General features: G+C 46.9%; 1 protein-coding gene across 3 annotated transcripts in view; it reads left to right on the plus strand.

The window, feature by feature from the left end:
• Positions 1-23759, plus strand: part of LOC135243324 (synaptic vesicle membrane protein VAT-1 homolog) — a 57843-nt gene that overhangs the window by 839 nt on the left and 33245 nt on the right. For all 3 annotated transcript variants that reach the window (XM_064315067.1, XM_064315065.1, XM_064315066.1), the window contains exon 2: positions 12338-12545. In XM_064315067.1, coding sequence (XP_064171137.1) covers positions 12338-12545 — 208 coding nt within the window. The remainder of the gene's footprint in view (positions 1-12337; positions 12546-23759) is intronic.

Below are 23759 nucleotides of genomic sequence, written 5' to 3' on the forward strand. Positions count from 1 at the left end.
ATAGCCTATTATGACTGATGGTGGCAGTTTAAAAAAAAAAGTTTTTTTTTTAAATTAAAGATATTTTCCCCAGCCAATTGCCTTATTGCGGTTTTGGCTTTATGTCGCAGTCAAGTTAGTTAGCAAAATATCCACTCCGCATAGTACAGTACAATTACGAAATATTAATATAATAATCAACTCAGTGCTTGCGATATTTCAGTGTTCCTCTTTCCTCGCTTTATTTTTATTTCAAAACCGAGAGTTCAACTAGACTTGGAGAGGTTTGCCGACTTATAAATCTAATTGGTTAAACGAAGTCCCTGTCTGTGCCTGCCCGCCTACGCTCTGCGCACGTAAAATGTGTTTCTGTGCGGGTTTCATTGACGGGCTACCAAGTTGGGATTTTCTTGGCTGTGAAAATACCGAGTGTCCGTTTGTACACCTCCCTTCATTTCCCCCGCTATTTAAAATAGTAACTGAATCAAATAATACCCAGTGCGAATCATTGTGGGTTACTAATTATATATTGATGGTGTAAAAGTGCAAATGCAGCGCACGGCGGCTGCCTGGCACCATTGTCTTTATTAAGAATCTCTTCGCAGAAAGCGTATAGGGCGAGGCGCGCAGCGACGGTTGAAAAATGTAATTTTCACATTTTTCTTTTTGTAAACAGCTTGCTATTGTGAAAGGGAAACGCCTATTGAAATTTTACAGCCACATAGCTAATGGTAATTTTAGGTTTCCTACTGCAACATCCACGTCATCCCCTTTCTCTGTAAATTAAGTATGGTTCCACTTAAGACGTGCTTGTGTCAGTTCATAAGTAAAGCACACTGTTAAAATAAGCATAAAATGGTGTATCTATATTTAACATGTGACCTACTCCCCCACGCATAGCTTAAAAAGTGGTGGATGACTCATACATGTGTTCGCCACTTGGCATTTTCTGATACTTGGCGACGCCAACAGTTGAGCACACGCATGCGTACATGCTGGAGCATTCGGCGTCGGCATAAAACGAGTCAGACGCCCTTTCAGTTTACCGGTGTCGGGTCTTTTTTTTTTTTTTACTTCATCTGTCAATTTTTGCTAAACGGCCAGCAGCGCCCGAGTGCCTGGATTTTGGACCCGGTTACAGCCGCTGCAGAGTCTAAAATGTGCTAAAATATTTAATTTGATTGAAAATGAATTTAAATAATTTGAAAAATGGTATGGGTTCCATAACAACACAGTGAAGTACCAGACCTATTTTATATCGTTATTTTGTGGAAAGTGTTATCACACCAGTGTTCTTTCGTGACTTTTCATTTCACTAATAATCTAATTAAATATATCTTGCTTTTTATCAGCCCGTTCTTTGAATATGTGATGCCTTATCCTGTGATGCAGTGTGAAGTGTTCATTAGTTATTGCTTAGACCAGCGGTCACCCGTCCCGAACTTCGAATGGTATAAATGGCTTAAAGGCATGATATGCAGGGTTTTTTAATTTGAAAATATTATAAAATAACTATACGAAGCATATCTATGATGCACTGGAAATCTCAGTTTTTACATAGTTTTGCTGAATTTGTGCAGCACTACCTGTATTTGTTATTCTACAATGTGTTTGGGACATTTCTGGGCGTGGCGCTCTTTTCTGTGTGGGGAGGGGTGGGCGTGGCTACAGAGCCTGTGGTTTGGGATCAGATTCCAACCAAGCGGCCAAAACCAGACTTCGTTTTTGAAGCTCATTTCCTGGTGTTGTAGTTCCTGGTTGCTCACTAGCGCCACTACGGATGGCTCCAGTATAGGTGTTTTCATATCCGGTTTCCATGTAAGTCTACGGTACAAATGCGATCAAAATACAAAGTCAATAATTTTTTCTCACAAGAACAAATAGTCATAATAGGTGTATTTTATTCGTCTTATGACTGTCCATGGGTCAATTTCATGATTTATTGCGTCATTTGGGCACAGTGCCAATATTTGTTCTGGACCAATGAGGTACAGCTTGCGTCACTTCCGGATTACTGCAGAGGACTGAGCTACGGTAGGGGCTACAATCTGTGGTCACTGGGGTGGGAGGTGGCGTCTCTTGGCCTTGACATTGCGGCTCCGACCACGGTCTACCTGTGCGAAGTCAGAGAATGCAGGCATCCTATTTTGTAGTGGTTTCATTATAGCGTGTGCTATTTACAGCTGCACTAGACGACCATAAAATAATCCTCCTCTGAAGTTTTGCGGTAGCCGAGTCATTTTTACTATTTCCTTTAGCCCACTTAACCAAATTAGTTGGCAGAAAGCGTAATCAGCTAACGCTTATTTGCTATATTGGTAGTCCAGTAGCCTATGCTAAAACAGTTCGCAACTTCGGCTACCAATGCCATTTGACTAGCTAGCTAACCTAACCGGCAAATATTCCACTGTCAAACGTGTTGACGGCTTGTCAGTCGTGTACATTCCGTAAATGTCTACCTGGGCTAGGCTGCACGAATGTGACAAGCTAGAAGCTAGCAAGAAAATAATAATTAGAAATTCAATGTACTTATTTTTGTCTTTATGCAACAGGTGGAAAACTTGCTCTTCAAAGTGCGTTGTATATTTACGCCTGTAGATCAGTTATTAAAATACTTGTAGATTTGTTAATCACCGCTGACAGTGTTAATTTTATTGGTAAAAGTGACTTGCAACGTAGGTCAGCTAGCGCACCCAGCAAGTAACACCACAAACGGCGATGGAGTAGTAGCAGTTAATGGCTCATTAACGACTGGCGAAAACCTACGACATATCACTTGCTTGGTTAACAGCGGGTCTACCAGACAGTTGTATGAAAATTAGCCTAGTCAAAATCACTAGTAGTCTACACATCCTGATTGATTGACCATCAGTGCAGTCGATGTTCTTCCCCTGTAGTTCATATTGCTAATGCGTGAGCTAACCACGGATAGCTTACCTAGCATCACTGGCAAGCTGATATGCTAGCTAAGCATATTCGTTTGCTGAGAAACATAAATTGAAGATAACTGAATATTGTATTATTAATGTCATACATATAACGTGATTACATGACACAGTAACAGTCACGGATGGAATTAAACTCCGTAAACATTTGATCATATATTTTAAAACATAACGGCAGACAGTCAGCTAGCCTCCAGTTCGTTCTGCAATCGTTCGTTCAGGTTGATGGGCTTTTCCGCACCGGACTGTCAATCACATTATAAAAATCACAAGACCGCTTAACTCTATGGTTTTGGCTCCAAATCGAGAACATGGCCGCGCCCGCCATTGAGCTTCAAAACGTGTTTTACAGACCCACGGAGAGGCAATGGGTGACGTCACAGTAGCTTTGTCCATATTTTTTACAGTCTCTGATTCCAACCAAGTATTTGTTGCTAGTTTGTAGTGGTGGGCGGACCGATTCTTTCCACAGTGTCGGTTCCTTCGAGTTAATACATGTAAATGTATCGAACCTTTCAAACCTCTTGAGTCGAGTTTTGATACTTTTCTAAAAAATGGCGTCAGTTTCTCTGTGACACTCCGTTATTGTACATGCACGTTCAACAACTAGTGCTGCACGCCCCACCAAACTTCTCTTCAATGCATTGCCATTCATTATGTATAAGTTTACATTAATAAAGATAAAATATTCATTTTAATACATTGATTCTGCATCCTACTTGTATGTAGGTAGGCTATGTAAGCTCAATATGATGTTACAGAAATGTGACGGACCAACGATTTGTCGTTCTTTTTGAGGGGCAAGTAGCAGATGTCCTAGTTAGAGAGAACGGTTCATTCGATCTCGTTCAGTGAGTGCAGGCTGTCTGTCTCGAGTCGAGTTTGATTCAACCCGCTCATTCATTGACGTCCTATAGTTCGAGAGAACGGTTCATTCGATCTCGCTCATTCATTGGTTGTTCCGCTTGCTATGCTTTGAGCGCTGCACAACCATAGCAGGCAGCAGTTTTGAGTGGAGAAATGCAGGGAGAGTCCGATTCATGAGCACTCGGACGTTCGAGTTCGAGGCTGACCCGGTACGTACCAGACACTGAAAAGAGTCGTTCAAAAAGATTTGTTCGTTCATTTTCGCCCATCACTACTAGTTTGCTGCAATGGCAGATACTAAGAAGCCTAGATACAGCGAAGCAAAAAGGCAAGCCAACAGGGCTTGTTCAAAAACTAGAGTGAACCTTGGAATTACTTTTCGTTGTGGCGTCTGCTGAAGTTCGCTGAGGGGAGGAAAAGCAACGCAGAGTTAGCCTGTTTCCGTTTGGACCAGTAAGTCACGTTACTTTTAGCTAGTTACCTTATGCAGCTAGATGCCTGAGAATGGGTAGGTTTTGTATCGAATTCTGTTCTGCTATCAGGATGTCTTCCCCACCCCCTATGGGAACTGATGTTATGGTTTATAGTTGCAATTTAACTAGCTTGGTAGATCACCTGTATTTATTTCAATCAGGGGAAGTTAATTTGGTACAGCATGCATGCTCTCTAGCTAATGTTATGTGCAGCCAACTTCACTAACAAAGCTAGCAAAGTTGCTAACAACTTTGAAAAGGCTACAGATAACTTCATGAAAAAGTCATTCATTTTACAAGTATATTAGCTACCTATGATAGACCTGTGGCCTGCTAATGTTATTTATTCCACACGATTCGGTGTTTACATCCAAATTCTAACTAGATGTCCAGGGGGGTATTTCAGGAAGCAGGATTACTGAGTTAGCTGGATGACTGGACGGGTTCCGAGTTTTACTCAGTGCAGTTATCCAGCTATGTCAGTAATCCTGCTTCATGAAACAGGGCCTGGAGTAGCTAAATACCAAACGAGGAGAAACACAAAATGGCTGCATCGGCACTATGGAGTAACTGCTGTACGATGTTCCCACACACTAAGGGGTGCACTCAGTATAGGGATCATTATAACACTGCCTAATTACTGTTACCATCAACATGGAATCATTCACGGTGCTAAAAGAGCTATGTTCAATACCTGTTACCACTTCACCTGTGGGTGGAGTTTACAAACAGAGTCTACAAGGTCTAAAATCAGAGTCTAAAATCCAGTATAGCTTTAACTTGTCAAATATAAAAAACGAACATGGCAAACATGGAGTAGGAGTTGCCCCCTCTTGACTGCTCACATTAAGTTCACATCACTAGTCAAGCCTGCACACCTGTGTGTGCTGTATGCACGATGCATATTCTGCCCCTGTACTAATCAGATGGGGGTGAAAGGCGCATTTGTGGAATAGGGTAGCCATATAAACCACTAGGACTGTCAAGGGCAGATTTATTGGGTGTAGGGGGGTTACAACTCCCCCCTATTACGAAACAAACCAAATAACTCCAACCCCCCCCCCCCATAATATAGCACAATGAAAAAAACAAACAATAATTTCATATAATAATGATGGGGATTTTATGTTGTCATTGGGATCAACTGATCTGTAGTCTGAAGTATTTAGCCTTTAGATTTCATTAGAAATGATCATTTCACAGCTGTTCTTTTAGAACATTTCTTCTGGGGGGCATCCCACAGATCCCCCAAAAGGGTTTTGGTTCTCGGGATCTCTGCATTTTAACCCCCCCAATGTTCAAACTAAAGTTACACCCTTGATAACTGAAGACAGTATCAGTATTCTCTGTTGTCTATTATTATATTGCTGTTATGCATCTCATACATCCTCCAGTATTATTTTTTGTTCTCTTCTATTTTTGTGAAGGCATAATGTGACCAAACATCACCAGAACCTGTGATATATAGTAGAATGGTGGCAAGAGCAAATTGGCCTGATTATGTGAGTGGTAGAGATAAACACACACACACACCCACACACTGACACACACACACACACACACACACACACACACACACACACATGCACTCGCACACTGACACACACAGGCACAAACCCAAGCACAGACACAGACACGCACACAAACACACAGAATAATGGTAGGATAAAATGTAGGCTGTGACACTTTGTGTCACCAGAGTTGTGTTGCTGTGCTACAAATGGAACCGTTAGTGAGCAGAAGCATTCTTATTGGCTGCTGAATCTCTACTGGAAAGCCTGTTAGCACTGCACCGACATCACCCTAAATGAACTCTTGACCAAGTGCAAGGAGGAAATGGGGGAGGGGGAGAGGGAGGGGGAGGGGGAGGGGGGGCAGAGAGAGAAATGGAAATTTCCAAATGCTGTGCTCAGGGGGGGGGGGGCGGGGCGCACTGTGCCTAACTTTAACATCAGCACTTTGTTTAGGCCCTGGGTCCAAGAGTGCACTATGTTCTCTTTTAGCTTCTTTTAGGATCTGGACTGGCCCATATGTTCTCAATTATATTCCTCTGTCCCACATTGTCAGTCTGGTATTTCCGTTCCCCCGCACTCCCCCCCTTTCTGGAGGGGGAGCACATTCTGTGTGTGTGTGTGTATTCTGACAGCTGGCCATAAAGCGGGCGAGAAAGACGTGGTTCAGATGGTTCTGTGCCAACTTCCCGTTCCTGCTGGGCACACTCACAGTACCCATCGTAATACCAGTACCACTGGGCACACTCACAGTACCCATCGTAATACCAGTACCACTGGGCACACTCACAGTACCCATCGTAATACCAGTACCGCTGGGCACACTCGCAGTACCCATCGTAATACCAGTACCACTGGGCACACTCGCATTACCAGCGCACGTCTCCAGTGCACGTATTAGCAGTGCACGTGTTACCAGTGCATGACTCGAGTGCACGTGTTACCAGTGCACGGCTCCAGTGGACTGTCACTGTGGTATCAGCCTGACTGTTAGACACCAGAGCTGTGTAACAGCCCTGTCGTGATTAGCCTGTAGCTATGTTATACAGCCCTGTAGCTGTGGTATTCTGGCCCTTTAGCTTTGTTAGACAGCCCAGTAGCTGTGTTAAGCAGTCCTGTAACTGTGGTATTCTGGCCCTGTATCTGTGTTAGACAGCCCAGTAGCTGTGTTAGACAGCCCTGTAGCTGTGGTATTCAGGCCCTGTAGCTATGTTATACAGCCCTGTAGCTGTGTTAGACAGCCCTGTAGCTGTGGTATTCTGGCCCTTTAGCTTTGTTAGACAGCCCAGTAGCTGTGTTAGACAGCCCTGTAGCTGTGGTATTCTGGCCCTGTAGCTGTGTTAGACAGCCCAGTAGCTGTGGTATTCAGGCCCTTTAGCTGTGTTAGACAGCCCAGTAGCTGTGGTATTCAGGCCCTTTAGCTTTGTTAGACAGCCCTGTAGCTTTGTTAGACAGCCCTGTAGCTTTGTTAGACAGCCCTGTAGCTTTGTTAGACAGCCCTCTAACTGTGTTATACAGCCCTGTAGCTTTGTCAGACAGCCCTGTAGCTGTGATATTCAGGCCCTTTAGCTTTGTTAGACAGCCCTGTAGCTGTGTTAGATAGCCCCATAGCTGTGTTAGCTGGGCCCTGTAGCTGTGATATTCAGGCCCTGTAGCTGTGTCAGACAGCCCTGTAGCTGTGGTATTCAGGCCCTGTAGCTGTGTTAATCAGCCCTGTAGCTGTGTTAGACGGGTGTCAGTGATTTTAGCCTGTGCAACGTCAGCACATATTTCTGCCAATGCTGACAAACGTGATCCATGAGTCATCTAGTTAGACTCATGCCCTGCAGAACTCCTGCCTGTCGATTATTGAGTTGTTATGTATCCACGATCGAACACTGAGTGCCCTGACTGTGTGTAGACAAAATGAGGAGAGATTCTGGATTTAAAGCTGCCTTTGTGGGCTCAGTTCAGACCTGAGAGCCGCCAATTACAGATGGCTTGTTTTCAGATGGAACGCAGCTCAACACACGCAATGCATGCTGAACACAGCTACCCCTCCCCCTGCTAAAGTAATGACATAACCAAAAGCTCAAATAAAATCCACAACAACAAAAAACCAAGACCTTACAAATGAAACCCCAGCTGTCCATCATCACTAACTTGGCAAGCCCCCCGCTCCACATGTGTCTGAAAGAGAGACGGGGAGCGAGAGGGAGAGAGATGATGAAAGAGGGAGAGGTGGACAGAGAGAAGGGGAAATGGAAACTGAGAGAGGGAGGGCATAGACATGGAAAGTGACCTGTGCAAATGGAGTGGTTAGACATTTTTCCACCCATTAAAAAAAGTTTAGCTTTCTGTTGTTCACTAGCAAGAGAAAGTTTGTCTTGTGTTTCTGGTGGGGAGGTGATTGGTAGGGTTTCCTGTGAGTGGACGGCCTGTTATCTCTGCAAGGAGGAAGAGGAGAAAGCCAGAGCTTAAAACAGAACAGGAAAAGGCTTCAGATTATGGAGGTTGCGCCGTTTCCTGTGTCCTCAACGGTCTGCCCCTTCGTCAAGTCCTCTTTGATGCAATTTGCTCAGCACCAAGTATCTCAATTTAGATACACACACACACACACAACTGCAGAGAGTGAGAGTGTCCCTTAACACTGGATAGGTCAGAGCAACGCCATCAGGCTTTAGGGACTTTAAAATAAAAATTCCTGCAATTGTAAATGCTATATTTTCCTCATTTCACAGCTTTCCTAAATATTTGGGCGTAAAATAACAGTGTTTATTATTATTATTATTATTATATTATAATAATAATAATAATAATAATAATAACAATAATAATAATAATAATAACTTTTATTATTATAATCGCCTCAGTATAGAAATAATGGCATTTTGTAACCCCACCCCCACCAGACAATCGACAACAGGTGCTTTTACTCAGGTGCAAAAGTGTTGCTGTCAACTCCAGCACGCTGTTCAGCAATGAATGACCGGTGCTTTGATACGAGTTTCCCAATCAAGCGCTATCGAAACTAATTTACATTTATAATCTCACACAATTCCTTCACTGCAGTCGTGTAATGAAGTTGATAAAGCATTTAGGGTGGGGAGGAATGATTCTGGATGCTGTCGTTACAGAAATGATGGCTTCGAACTCCGCGGAGATAACGCCACCGACATGTTTTCAGCTTTTCTTTGAAATGGTGACTTTGAATAAACTGAATGGAGCAGCTACATGACAACTGCGTGAAATGTAACCGACTTGTGTTCGTGCGGTCCCAACAAACCACCAAAGCTGCACGTTCTCTGTGGAATTGATAAGAGGAGAGGGACAGTGCATAGGCTATGTAAAAGTTTACTCTAAGGAGAAGGAGGGGGAAATGTGCTGAATTTGTTTTAACCAAAGAAATTGCTTTTTAAAATATAGTGCTTTGTATTTCTTCAACTACTTTTTCCATTTTGTGTTTTGTTGTGCACATTTTGGCGCTTTTCTCAGTGTTCCTGTAATGTGCCTCTATACATTTTGCCTCAGCCAATATAACAAAACCGCCATAATTTAGAAATACAAATGTTGAAACTGATTCAGTTCTGTCCTTTATTTCAAGAAAATACTTTTGCAATATATGGTTTTGTAGTCTATATGAAATCACGTTGTTGCTGGTGCAGAAATCGGTGCTGTAATGTAGGATGCGCCAACATCGCTGGACATCAGCATGGCAGTAGTAGGTAGTAAAAAAGGTTGTTGGCTAATGACGCACCCAACACTGGCTCATGTGGTTCTAAAAAACTTGCCCCACAATGAGTGTTTACTCCAAGCAACTTTTTAGCATAGCAGGGGATGTTGTGTCTCCCCATCGCTCTAGCAGGGTTTCTGCTGTTCTGACTGCAGTGGAAGATGGGCAGGGTTTCTGCTGTTCTGACTGCAGTGGAAGATGGGCAGGGTTTCTGCTGTTCTGACTGCAGTGGAAGATGGGCAGGGTTTCTGCTGTTCTGACTGCAGTGGGAAGATGGGCAGGGTTTCTGCTGTTCTGACTGCAGTGGAAGATGGGCAGGGTTTCTGCTGTTCTGACTGCAGTGGAAGATGGGCAGGGTTTCTGCTGTTCTGACTGCAGTGGAAGATGGGCAGGGTTTCTGCTGTTCTGACTGCAGTGGGAAGATGGGCAGGGTTTCTGCTGTTCTGACTGCAGTGGGGAGATGGGCAGGGTTTCATTCCAGAAGCTCATTCCACCACCAGGAGCCCGAACTGACAAGAAACCTGGAGATGCAGGCTTGTGTAGAGAGCCGGGTACCCAGCGGTGTCAGAACAGAGCAGTTTGATCGGTGTGTACGGTCCAATGATCTTTTGGACACATGACAGAGCTGTCGCTCTAGCTGGCCAATAGGCTAGCATCAACGTTTTTAATTTTATGTGAACTGTAAGTTAGATGCATAAGCATTGGCTCTGTACTCCAGCACATTGGATTTGAAATAAAATAATTAATTCAAGGTGCAGATTGCGCAGACTGTAAATTTAATTTCATGGTATTTACATCCATATCGGGGATCTGTGTCTGAATCACAGCGTTTTTAGACATAGCCCCCATAAGAAGATCAGTAAAAAAAATTTAGGACATTTTAAAAATATGCTTTTTAACAGAAAAACAATACATTTAAAAATCTAGGTAATGGAAAAAATGCAACTCTGGAGCCTCGTCCTGGGGGCTCTGGCTCCTGCAGCTCTGGAGCCTCGTCCTGGGGGCTCTGGCTGCTGCAGCTCTGGAGCCTCGTCCTGGGGGCTCTGGCTCCTGCAGCTCTGGAGCCTCGTCCTGGGGGCTCTGGCTGCTGCAGCTCTGGAGCCTCGTCCTGGGGGCTGTGGCTGCTGCAGCTCTGGAGCCTCGTCCTGGGGGCTGTGGCTGCTGCAGCTCTGGAGCCTCGTCCTGGGGTCTTGGTGAGTGTCATGGTCTCTGGAGATGTGACCCTCCTGGTTCCAAGAAAACAACAGCCTTTCCAGCCTGGAGATGATGAGCCCAGCCTCAAGGGGCAGTAGAGATCATTTAATTAATCAGTATTTCAATAGTGTGATTTACAGAAACCTCATACAATGCTTAACAATCGACCTGGTGACTACAGTCATTTTCATGCTGTGGATAGGTTAGGCTAAAGATATGTAATGCAGGGGACAGGTAGGATCAAAAGCTGATAAGGTACTGTAACTTGAGTCTTGATTTTAAAAAACCTGGAATTGTGGGTGAAGGAAAAGCCTACATATTGTGGTTATTGGGTCCTGTTTGGGAGATATGGAGAAATAAATATGACTCAGACAGTCTGGTCCAAATCCATCTGGTGCTTTACAGGTTACAAACAAGACATTTAAACAGCTTTCTATTTAATCAGGAGCCAGTGGAGAGAAGTGAGAGAGGGTACAGAGAGGGTACCGCTTGGAGTAACGATTAGACAGTGGTGTGCTCAGGTGTTCAAGGTCATATGTTTGGACCAAAGACATAAGGGCTGTACATTTGGGGCTTGTTTTTGGCTACTGGTTGGATCCTTATCACCAGGGCACAACCATGGGCAGGCCCCTGGATAACCGACTGTGTCCAGTTTGTTTAGACAGGCGATCACCTCAAAGTTTACTGCATACGGCCGTCGCGTAACCTTTCCCAGCGCGGGATTGGTCCTCTGGCGGCCCGTTATGTATCTGCTGCGTGACCTTTAATTAGATGCAGGATGGAAGTGTCCATGGCTGTGACCTACATGTTTAGCTGACAGATTTTAATTAAACAAAATGAATTGGGCGTCTGTTTGAATGGTCTGATCTGATGCTTGTTCATAACAAGCTGGCCTGTGTGTAGGCCACCATTAGACCTTCGGCTTTGTAGTGTTGCTACTGTACAGTGCAGCAGAACCTCTCCCAGAATGCACTGGGAATGGAGGCCATTCAGAGTATCCAGAAATGAAAGTAATGTTTAAAAAACAGTGTTTGAAATGGTTTGAATCCTTTATTGATTAGAACTCTTTTTTATAGCTATAAATCTTTGTTTAAATCATCTGATAATGAAACTAGAGGTGATCAGGCTTTTATTATGACTTGAGTTATTTTTAAGACAGTGCCAGTTTCTTTTATCTTTGGACTGTGTTGCACATTATATTTTGTCCTGGCTTTCCTTCACATCAAACACTTTTGATTTTCCTATTTGGTGTTCTTTAGCTATAGTGCTCAGTGACCTTTTTCACTGAAAAGTGGTTGTTTCACTTTAAGCCTTTTTGCATGGGTGCTAATTAAGAGCTTGATATGTATAAGGCCCTGCGGTGTATAAGGCGACCAGTCCAGGGTGTATTCCAGCCTTTTGTGCTGGGACAGGCTCGAGCACCTCCCCCCCACCCCCGACCTTGACCAAGAATAAGCGGGTTAGATAATGGATGGATATTTATAAGGCGTAATTGCATGTCTTGCTGCCGATATGCTACACATGTTTGCTAGTTGCTGCTACTAATGGTTTCAAACGCTGTTGGGTTGAACGGTCAGCCTGTACGTCTGAGGTGTGTGTAGGTTCGCTGTGTCCTGTTTTGAGTTGAACTGGGGTGCCCTGTGTCCTCTCTTACAGGTTGGCGACAGGGTGATGGTGCTAAACCGGTTCGGGATGTGGCAGGAGGTGGTGGTGGTGCTGGCCAACCACACCTTCCTCATGCCGGAGGGGATGAGCTTCCAGGATGGGGCCGCCCTGCCCGTCAACTACATCACCGCCTACATGATGCTGTTCGACTTCGGCAACCTGCGGCCCAACCAGAGCGTGCTGGTCCACATGGCAGCAGGTAGGGGGCGTGGCCAATTCAGCAGGCATTCTTACCCTGATAGAGCTTATACTGTTTACACTGTCCAATTATACACCTGCATTTATCTACAACTCTCTCAAATGTGAATTGTGAAGGCCTGCATACACTGCAGTCTGGAGTTAAACCTGCAGACACTGCAGGCTGGAGTTAAACCTGCAGACACTGCAGTCTGGAGTTAAACCTGCAGACACTGCAGTCTGGAGTTAAACCTGCAGACACTGCAGGCTGGAGTTAAACCTGCAGACACTGCAGTCTGGAGTTAAACCTGCAGACACTGCAGGCTGGAGTTAAACCTGCAGACACTGCAGTCTGGAGTTAAACCTGCAGACACTGCAGTCTGGAGTTAGACCTGCAGACACTGCAGTCTGGAGTTAAACCTGCAGACACTGCAGTCTGGAGTTAAACCTGCAGACACTGCAGTCTGGAGTTAAACCTGCAGACACTGCAGTCTGGAGTTAAACCTGCAGACACTGCAGGCTGGAGTTAAACCTGCATACACTGCAGGCTGGAGTTAAACCTGCATACATGGCAGTCTGGAGTTAAACCTGCAGACCCTGCAGGCTGGAGTTAAACCTGCAGACCCTGCAGGCTGGAGTTAAACCTGCATACACTGCAGTCTGGAGTTAAACCTGCAGACACTGCAGTCTGGAGTTAAACCTGCATACCCTGCAGGCTGGAGTTAAACCTGCAGGTACCTCAGCCCTCGAGGAGTCATTTTGCTCCTGAATTTCCATGCATATCAGCTAAAGTAGAGAGGGAGGGTTTTATTGATCCTGGTATACTGCTGGGATAATTAAATATGCAGGTTTAGAGTCTGAGCTGCATCTTCAGAGTGTTCCTAGGCCATGACAGGGCTAAACAACCAGCTCAGGTGGAGATACTGTATGGTGAATCGCTTCATTAAGTGTCTCCTCCTTCCACTTGGGATCAATTCCATTTCAGTTCCTTCAGTTCATGAATTGTAAAATACCCGTTGTGATAATTTTTCAATTCATTTATTTTGTTAATGATTTGTACTGACTGAACTGAACGGAGTTGACCCCACTCTCTCATGCTGACTCCTCCCTCTGTCATGCTGACTCCTCCCTCTCTCATTCCGACTCCTCCCTCTCTCATGCTGACCCCTCCCTCTGTCATGCTGACTCCTCCCTCTGTGAGCAGACCCAGTATGAAGTGAATGTTCTAGAAGTGTGTTTGTGTGCGTAAGTCCAGGGTTACTTATACGTGAGTGTGTATTTGTGTGTGTTCTGTACATGTTTTACTGCTTGAGTCAGTGTGTGTGTGTATACGTGTGTGTGTGTGTATATACACGTGTGTGTATACTGTACATGTTTAACTACCTGAGACAGTGTGTGTGTGTGTGTGTGTGTGTGTGTGTTACGGCCCCAAAGGTCTAGGGGTACATGGGGTGAGTAACATATTTATATTTATAAGACCGGGTGATGTGAAGATGAGCAATTGTGTGATAATAATAAGGAGACTGAAACGGACTGCCAAGTGAAGCGTGTTTACTATATTTAAAGTGCAAAAGGTGAAAATACAAGTGGCTAATTACAATATTTACAATACACAAAACAAGACAAGACACACAATCGAGGTCAAGGAACCTGAGTGTTGCTAAAGAAAAGAAACACAACAAAACCAAACAGCTAGCTGAAAATTGAAAGTAGGACAAGGCTGTCTTAACTAGTATATTTACAAAACAAAAGCCTGACTTCCTACTCTAGCCAACAAACAGAAACAGCAGGTGGCAAACACTCCTAACCTAAGGTGTCTATACAAGTGCCAAAACTACGTGTGCTCAATGTATAGAGGCCTCTGTCTTACCCTGTCCCAAGGCCTCGTCGTGGCCACACACAATGCAACGGGACAGACAAACAGAGGATAACAAGATACACAATGGCAACACACTAGGGAACGGTACAATACAAAGATTAACACTAGCAAAAAGACATACGGCTAAAGCTCAAAGACAGACTAACAACACGAGAGCTCTCAACAACAGGAAGTCCGGGGTTTTTAAAAGGTGAAGCTGTCTGCTGATTGGAGGAACCGGGGTGGTGTGGCGCCTTCTTATTGGTGTACAAGGATGTAATGAAGATTGACAGCAGATGGGACAAATGGGAATGGGGATCCTGTAGAGAATGATAGAGAGAAAGATAGCGAGAGAGACACACACACACGTGGGACGTAACAGTGTGTGTGTATACACGTGTGTGTATACTGTACATGTTTTACTGCTTGAGTCAATGTGTATGTGTGTGTATACACGTGTGTATACTGTTCATGTTGTACTGCTTGAGTCAGTGTGTATACACGTGTGTATGTTTTTGTTGTGTGTGTGTGTGTGTGTGTGTGTATACACGTGTGTGGGTGTGTGTGTGTGTGTGCGCGTGTGTGTGTGTGTGTGTGTGTGTGTGTGTGTGTGCGTGCGTGTGTGCTTGTGTGTGTGTGTGTGTGTGGGAGTGAATGAGCAATCCGTTCTGGCAGTGTGGGCACGGGGATTGGTCATCCAGGACTGCATGTAGGCAGATTTGCCCTTGAAAAGTTTGCTGTGTGTCAGAGAAAAATATGCTGTGGAGCTCCATAACATCTGCATAAATATCCTTCCTGTTCTGTGCCCCACCCCTTCCTGGGCTTCTTGGAGACCCCTAGTGTTTGCGCCACAGCTGTCCGGACATAGCATGGGATTATCCGGACTGAGCGTGGAAGAGCCTGTTTGCTGATTTATCTGTGCACACATGAGGGGGGGGTGTGTGTGGGGGGGGGTGGGGGGCTGCCTCCTGCTACAAGGTTTCTGTGGCCCCTTAAAAGTCTCACATTGTCTTAAATTTACTTTCGTATATTAAAGGTTTATTCACTGGCCCAGTTAATCGACTGCTAGGTATGCTGCGTATCAAGTGTTTCATGGACATAAACAGCCTTCCTGTAGGTTTTTGTTGTTTTCTGTTGAGTGGTGCAGTTCTGTGATGTATGGGCAGGCTTTTTTGCATGCTGGTGAGTGCAGGTATGCAAAGAGCATCTCAGTGTCTGTTCAGCCATCAGTACTACATGTAGGTATAGAAGTATTGTGAAGTTTAATGTAGTCTATTCATTGTTTTTGCCTTGGCATTCAATGTACTTTATATTGAGAAGAATAAATAGAATAACTGAAGTAAGTAACATATTTCTGCTATCAGCTCATAATAAGAAATACAGCAATGGCACGTTTTGGTATCAGGAATCCATTTTGGAGGTTTTTTGCTTTCAAAGTCACATTGGATGGATTGCCATTATTTTCCATTTAGAGCACAGCCTCATATTAAGATGGTTTTCTGAAGTACTGCGCTACTGTGGGTTTAGCTGGGTATCAGATCAAGGGAATCTTGACTGTAGTGATTCCCAGAAAATCTCTTGCTATGCCAAAAAGACTTTTACCCTCTATTATCTTTTACCCACCGTTATCTTTTCTCCGTGCTTATGCGTGTGCTCAGCAGAGGCATAGTCATTAAGATTAAATGTCTGAAAATAAGTTTGGATAGAGGCTTGTACCGTAACATGCATGTTTGTGCACAGGTGAGCAGTTAGCTGGGTGGTTACTGGTTTCTGTTGCCCCTGATGGTCATGGTCAGACTGTGAAACCTGTCCTGCTCATTGACGCTAGGGAATGTCCTGCTCACTGACTCTAGGGAATGTCCCACTCATTGACGCTAGGGAATGTCCTGCTCATTGATGCTAGGGAATGTCCTGCTCACTGACGCTAGGGAATGTCCTGCTCACTGACTCTAGGGAATGTCCTGCTCACTGACGCTAGGGAATGTCCCGCTCATTGACGCTAGGGAATGTCCCACTCACTGATGCTAGGGAATGTCCACCTCACTTATGCTAGGGAATGTCCTGCTCACTGACGCTAGGGAATGTCCCGCTCACTGATGCTAGGGAATGTCCCGCTCATTGAGGCTAGGGAATGTCCCACTCACTGACACCAGGCAATTGCCTGCTCACTGATGCTAAGGAATATCCTGCTCACTGATGCTAGGGAATGTCCCGCTCACTTCTGCTAGGGAATGTCCCACTCACTGACGCTAGGGAATGTCCTGCTTACTGACACTAGGGAGTGTCCTGCTCACTGATGCTATTGAATGTCCTGCTAACTGGCTCTAGGGAATGTCCCACTCTCTGACGCTAGGGAATGTCCTGCTCACTGATGCTAGGGAATGTCCACCTCATTTATGCTAGGGAATGTCCTGCTCACTGACTCTAGGGAATGTCCCGCTCACTGACGCTAGGGAATGTCCACCTCACTTATGCTAGGGAATGTCCTGCTCACTGATGCTGGGGAATGTCCTGCTCACTGACGCTAGGGAATGTCCCGCTCACTGACGCTAGGGAATGTCCCACTCACTGATGCTAGGGAATGTCCACCTCACTTATGCTAGGGAATGTCCTGGTCACTGACGCTAGGGAATGTCCTGCTCACAGACGCTAGGGAATGTCCTGCTCACTGATGCTAGGGAATGTCCCGCTCACTGATGCTAGGAATGTCCTGCTCACTGACTGTAGGGAAACATTTATCTCCCTGTTGCCTGGTTTCTGAAAAAATGCTTATTTTTATTTTCAATGTAAATGAAGAGGGAAGGACTTTACTTTTTAAAACATGAATTATTGGGATTCCTTTACTTTCCTTGACAAAAAAATTTCAGGACTGAAAAAGTCATATTTACTGTTATGTATTTGGTCTGGAGTTCAGATTCATTTCAACATGTCTTTGTACTGATTATTTAGTGAGTGTTTTGACACTGAAAACAGAAACACAAAAAACTGTGGTGGCCATTTACAATGACTCGCAGTAAAAGTGTAAAGGCGTAAGAGAAATATTTATGTGGCGGATGTTTAATGGAAGTGTTTGTGCTGGAGGGTGAGCAGAAGCAGAGGCGTGATGCTAAGATGGATGAGCTGCTGTTTGCTTCTGCGTCTTTCATGTGCCGGTGTGGCTGCAATCTCCCAGAAACCCGAGCGGCAGACCAAGACACAGGGCTCTGAGTTGTTAGGGGGGTGCATTATGGTCCTCACAAACCCGCTGCACCCCACTCTGAGCCGTTGGGGGGGGGGGGGGTGCGCATTACGGTCCTCACAAACCCGCCGTTGGGGGGGCATTACGGTCTGCTAACCTTGTTTTCTCTCTTCCTGTGGCTCTGATGTTTGTTCAGCGTAGGTGCACTAATGCTAAATCCAGCCCTATTTAAATATAATTATTATGTTCCTTTTTCCTCCCCTAAGTAGCTGATAGCTGTAATGTAGCAACGTAGCCTGTTCTACTGTGATAAGCAACCCATCTAAATGCAGAGGAGAACTGCAATTAATTCTTTATTGAAGAGCCTCTCTCTCAGCCGTCAATAGAACAATGTGATGGAGTAGAGAATCATTTCCATCGCCTGGGCTGTAAGTGATGTGTTAATTTGATAAACAGCTTTGACTCAGTGTGTCAGTGAAGGGGTCTGTGGGTAAGGTACGAGGGTCTGGGCATCGGACCACACGGACAGCTGTTGCGGTCGTGTGGCGAGAAATCTCTGTCGCTGATGACATGTCCCTGATGACAGGGCGTGGGATTGGCTGACTCACTTCTGCTGCGTTCTGTGAGTAAATGTCTGCTGTGTGTTTCTGTCACTGGCCCTGAAATCTGAACAAGCAATACAGAGCATAACTGTCAGTGTGTTCATGTGAATTTGTTTTTGTATTACATGCATGCACACACACACACACACACACCCACCCACCCACACACACATACGCACATGCGCACTTACTCACACGCATGCATGCACTCACATACACACACACACACATACACACACGTTCCCTTATGCACACTCATGCACTCACACTCTCTCTCACACACACACACACACACACATGTGCCCTTACTCACACTCATGCACTCTCTCACACACACACACACACACGTGCCCTCACTCACACTCATGCACACACACACACACACACACATGCCCTTACGTACACTCATGCCTCACACACACACACACGTGCCCTTATGCACATTCATGCCTCACACACACACACATGCCTTTACGTACTCACACACACACACACACACACACACACACACACACACACACACACACACATGCTCTTACGCACAATCATGCGCTCATATAGCCTAGGCTAAGGCACAGAGCTGGAGATGTGGACTGTTTAAAATGCAGAAATGGCTGCATGTGGGACGCTGTTACCCCCTGACCTGTGCAGATTTAGGGTCGTCCTGCAGGGTGTCTGGCAGGGAGACGGCCGGTTTGTCAGTGTTTGGCATGTACGAGTTTGGGCACCCTGCTGCACCTGTCTCTGCCACAGTCAACGCTCAGAGCTCTTCTGTTTCCTCTGCTCCGACTGCAGCCGCTGAACACGGCAACCATCTAACTGCGAGCGCTGAGCTGCGATCCTAACGGCCCTGAGCACTGAGCTGTGATCCTAACCGGCGCTGTGCTGCGATCCTAACGGGCGCTGAGCTGCGATCCTAACGAGCGCTGAGCTGCGATCCTAACCGGTGCGAGCGCTGAGCTGTGATCCTAACGGCCCTGAGCATTGAGATGCGATCCTAACGGCCCTGAGCGCTGAGCTGTGATCCTATCGGGCGCTGGGCTGTGATCCTATCGGGCGCTGGGCTGTGATCCTATCGGGCGCTGGGCTGTGATCCTATCGGGCGCTGGGCTGTGATCCTAACGGCCCTGAGCACTGAGCTGTGATCCTAACGGGCTCTGAGCTGCGATCCTAACGGTCCTGAGCATTGAGCTGTGATCCTATCGGGCGCTGGGCTGTGATCCTAACGGCCCTGAGCGCTGAGCTGTGATCCTAACGGCGCTGAGCACTGAGCTGTGATCCTAACGGCCCTGAGCATTGAGCTGTGATCCTATCGGGCGCTGAGCTGTGATCCTAACGGCCCTGAGCACTGAGCTATGATCCTAACGGGCGCTGGGCTGTGATCCTAACGGCCCTGAGCACTGAGCTGTGATCCTAACGGGCGCTGGGCTGTGATCCTAACGGCCCTGAGCGCTGAGCTGTGATCCTAACGGCCCTGAGCGCTAAGCTGTGATCCTAACGGGCGCTGAGGTGTGATCCTAACGGCGCTGAGCACTGAGCTGTGATCCTAACAGGTGCTGAGCTATGATCCTAACGGCGCTGAGCACTGAGCTGTGATCCTAACGGCCCTGAGCACTGAGCTGTGATCCTAACGGCCCTGAACACTGAGCTGTGATCCTAACCGGCGCGAGCGCTGAGCTGTGATCCTAACGGGCGCTGAGCTGCGATCCTAACGGCCCTGAGCACTGAGCTGTGATCCTAACCGCGCGAGCGCTGAGCTGTGATCCTAACGGGCGCTGAGCTGCGATCCTAACGGCCCTGAGCACTGAGCTGTGATCCTAACGGGCGCTGAGCTGTGATCCTAACGGCCCTGAGCACTGAGCTGTGATCCTAACGGCCCTGAGCGCTGAGCTGTGATCCTAATGGCCCTGAGCGCTGAGCTGTGATCCTAACGGGCGCTGAGCTGTGATCCTAACGGCCCTGAGCACTGAGCTGTGATCCTAACCGGCGCGAGCGCTGAGCTGTGATCCTAACCGGCGCGAGCGCTGAGCTGTGATCCTAACCGGCGCGAGCGCTGAGCTGTGATCCTAACGGGCGCTGGGTTGTGATCCTAACGGCGCTGGGCTGTGATCCTAACGGCCCTGATCTCTGAGCTGTGATCCTAACGGCCCTGAGCACTGAGCTGTGATCCTAACGGCCCTGAACACTGAGCTGTGATCCTAACCGGCGCGAGCGCTGAGCTGTGATCCTAACGGGCGCTGAGCTGCGATCCTAACGGCCCTGAACACTGAGCTGTGATCCTAACCGGCGCGAGCGCTGAGCTGTGATCCTAACGGGCGCTGAGCTGCGATCCTAACGGCCCTGAGCACTGAGCTGTGATCCTAACGGGCGCTGAGCTGTGATCCTAACGGCCCTGAGCACTGAGCTGTGATCCTAACGGCCCTGAGCGCTGAGCTGTGATCCTAATGGCCCTGAGCGCTGAGCTGTGATCCTAACGGCGCTGAGCTGTGATCCTAACGGCCCTGAGCACTGAGCTGTGATCCTAACCGGCGCGAGCGCTGAGCTGTGATCCTAACGGCGCGAGCGCTGAGCTGTGATCCTAACCGGCGCGAGCGCTGAGCTGTGATCCTAACGGGCGCTGGGTTGTGATCCTAACGGCGCTGGGCTGTGATCCTAACGGCCCTGATCTCTGAGCTGTGATCCTAACGGGCGCTGAGCTGTGATCCTAACGGGCGCTGAGCTGTGATCCTAACGGCCCTGAGCACTGAGCTGTGATCCTAACCGGCGCGAGCGCTGAGCTGTGATCCTAACCGGCGCGAGCGCTGAGCTGTGATCCTAACAGGCGCTGAGCTGTGATCCTAACGGGCGCAAGCGCTGAGCTGTGATCCTAACGGGCGCTGAGCTGTGATCCTAACGGCGCTGAGCTGTGATCCTAACGGCCCTGAGCGCTGAGCTGTGATCCTAACCGGCGCGAGCGCTGAGCTGTGATCCTAACGGGCGCTGGGCTGTGATCCTAACGGGCGCTGAGCTGTGATCCTAACGGGCGCTGGGCTGTGATCCTAACGGCCCTGAGCGCTGAGCTGTGATCCCGCTAATCCTGCGGTCAGGCCTGCTGTGGGTTCCCTGCTTTGAGGCAGCACTCGGAGCGCTCAAACTGAGCCGGCTACCAGCTGTTTAGTCGGCAGTCATAATCTCAGCCAGATACTCTGATAACACAAAAGAGTTTCAGAGTCATTTTTATTTGAATTGTTTTTTCCGCACTGGCAGTACTCCATCGGGAGGGGCTGGATGTGCTGTTAATCGTCCCCTCTCGATCTCGGCTCAGCGCAGCTTGCATCAAACAAGACGCTTGAAATCAGCAAACAAACCCACAGTGACGTGACCTTTGCTCCCTGGACTTGCATTGTTCATTACCCCAGGGGAAAAAACAATGGCTAGCAAACTTGTGTCCCCAAGCAGCCCATTTTTCAGGCATTCTGTGGGGTATTCGAGGCAGGTCAGTTTTGTTTTCAAATTGTGTTATTGTAGGTTCCATTTGATGAGAGAAGGAGTGCTAGTTTGGTTTAGCTAATACTAGCTAAGCTGATTAGCCAATGAGGAGTTTAGCCTGTAAACTGGCACAATGAGACATGGAGAGAATGAGACACACTGGCTGGAGTAGGCAGACTGCTATGTTTATCTCTTCCTCTGTTTGTAACTGAATGCTCTAACCTTAAACTGTATTGATTGATAGTGTCTTAGTTTATTAAACAGGGGCACAGTGCAGAATGTAAGATATTGCACCTGTGCGTAATCCCACTGTTATATGCACCACAGACCCTTGCCAACAGTAAAGAGTGTTAAATGTTGGTGTAGATACTCCTGACATGAAAGATGGGCAGCTGCATTCCACGAACCTTACAATTTAGCTTCAGTTTAGATGACAACACAGCCACCAGAATGCAAATGGCCCCCTTCAGGAAAAACATTATCTCCAGAACCCCCTCGCTGGCTACTTTTTCCATTTAGCAGGCTATTCCATTGCCAGATTGAACTGAAGCCATTCCAGCTCAAGATTGGAGGTCTCCAGAGGCTCTATTCCCCCCAAGTGTCTTTGTAAGTGATAGTTTGCATTGCATGAGAAAGGAAAACACACATCTGAAAGAATAATGGGGCATGAAGCTAACTGATGAGGAATAAGATGCTCTCACACTGTATTGAAAGCTTTCAAGCACTTCTCACTGCTTAAGTCTGTCAGAAATAGTTAATGGGTAACTGATGAAGATGTTTTCATGTCAGAACATTGCTTGCACCATTAAATTAGTTTGTGAGTGTCTGATACAGTCTGCGGTTTACTCTTTCCTGTTTGTCATTCCTAAATGACTATATTACAGAGCCAGATAGCGGCACTGTGCCTGCTTGATTCATGTGCTGAATCCATATGTATTTATGCAGATGTTGCTGCTGTTCTTTTATGTGGGTCGTAAAGCTACGGTTGGGATGAAACTTGCTCTTGAACTTAATGGAATTATACAGGCTGTTGGGCCTCTGGTTCTCAGGTTTAGAGCTCCTCCATAGGCAGCAGAGAGGCACCAGACAGGAATGTAGGGTGATTTTCAAATTTGATTACCACCCCTTGCAAACATGCTCAGCCAACCTCCCTGGAAATGACTTCCTAGCCTATCTCAGGGCCGCTGTGGTCCAGCATGGGTTCTCAGTACAGTAGCGAATCGACTGTGCAGAGGAGGGAGCTGCCAGCCAGTGGGCTCCCTCGTTCTGGGCTCCTGTGGTCAGGTGACCTGGTTCCACCGCCCCGGCTCAGCTGTGGAAGCTTGTGAAAGCGCTCACTCAGGAAACCGAGAGGAGGGGCTCCTCCCCTCTCCCCCGGATGTTTTTGAATTTGCTTTGGCGGTTTGAGTATGAAGGAGTTTCCTCTGTTAAGCACAAAGCGATTAAGATGTTGTTTACCTCACATTTAGTATCTTGCTCAAAGTTTGTTATTGTAGTGCCCCCACCTGGGTTTAGAAACTGCTTACACCGAGGTCACACTGTGCATAGCCTGCCCTGGCCAGCAGCCATGCTTGTACAGGTGTGTCTCCCTGTTTGCTTCTTAATCCCATGTGCCATTAGATTGTTGGTTGTCATTTTTCAGAACACACCTGTGACTGTTGTAATTTTAGAGACATTTAATTCATTTGATGTAAAAGGGGATGAGGTAAAGAATGAATGTTGTGGAGCTGGTTATGGAGGTTTGGAGCTGGCTTCTGGGAATTCTAGGAAGTGCAGTTCTGTGAGTTTCTGTCTCTCAGGGCAGGAGGAAGTCAGGCCAGAGCTTCGTAACCTGCCTGTCAGCCAGGGGAACAGCTGCGCTTACAACTGTGCTGAGGGCTAGGCCTTCCCCACATACGCACACGTACACACACGCACACACGCACACGTACGCACGCACGCACACACACACACCAAACACACATACGCAGCACACACACACACTCACCACACACACACAACTCACACACACACCACACACACACACACACGCCACACACACACACACACACCACCACGCACACACACACACTCACACGCGCACACACACACTCACGCCACACACTACACACACACACCACACACGCACGC

The sequence above is a fragment of the Anguilla rostrata genome, chromosome 17, assembly GCF_018555375.3.
Source record: "Anguilla rostrata isolate EN2019 chromosome 17, ASM1855537v3, whole genome shotgun sequence".
In the NCBI taxonomy this organism is placed as follows: Eukaryota; Metazoa; Chordata; class Actinopteri; order Anguilliformes; family Anguillidae; genus Anguilla; species Anguilla rostrata.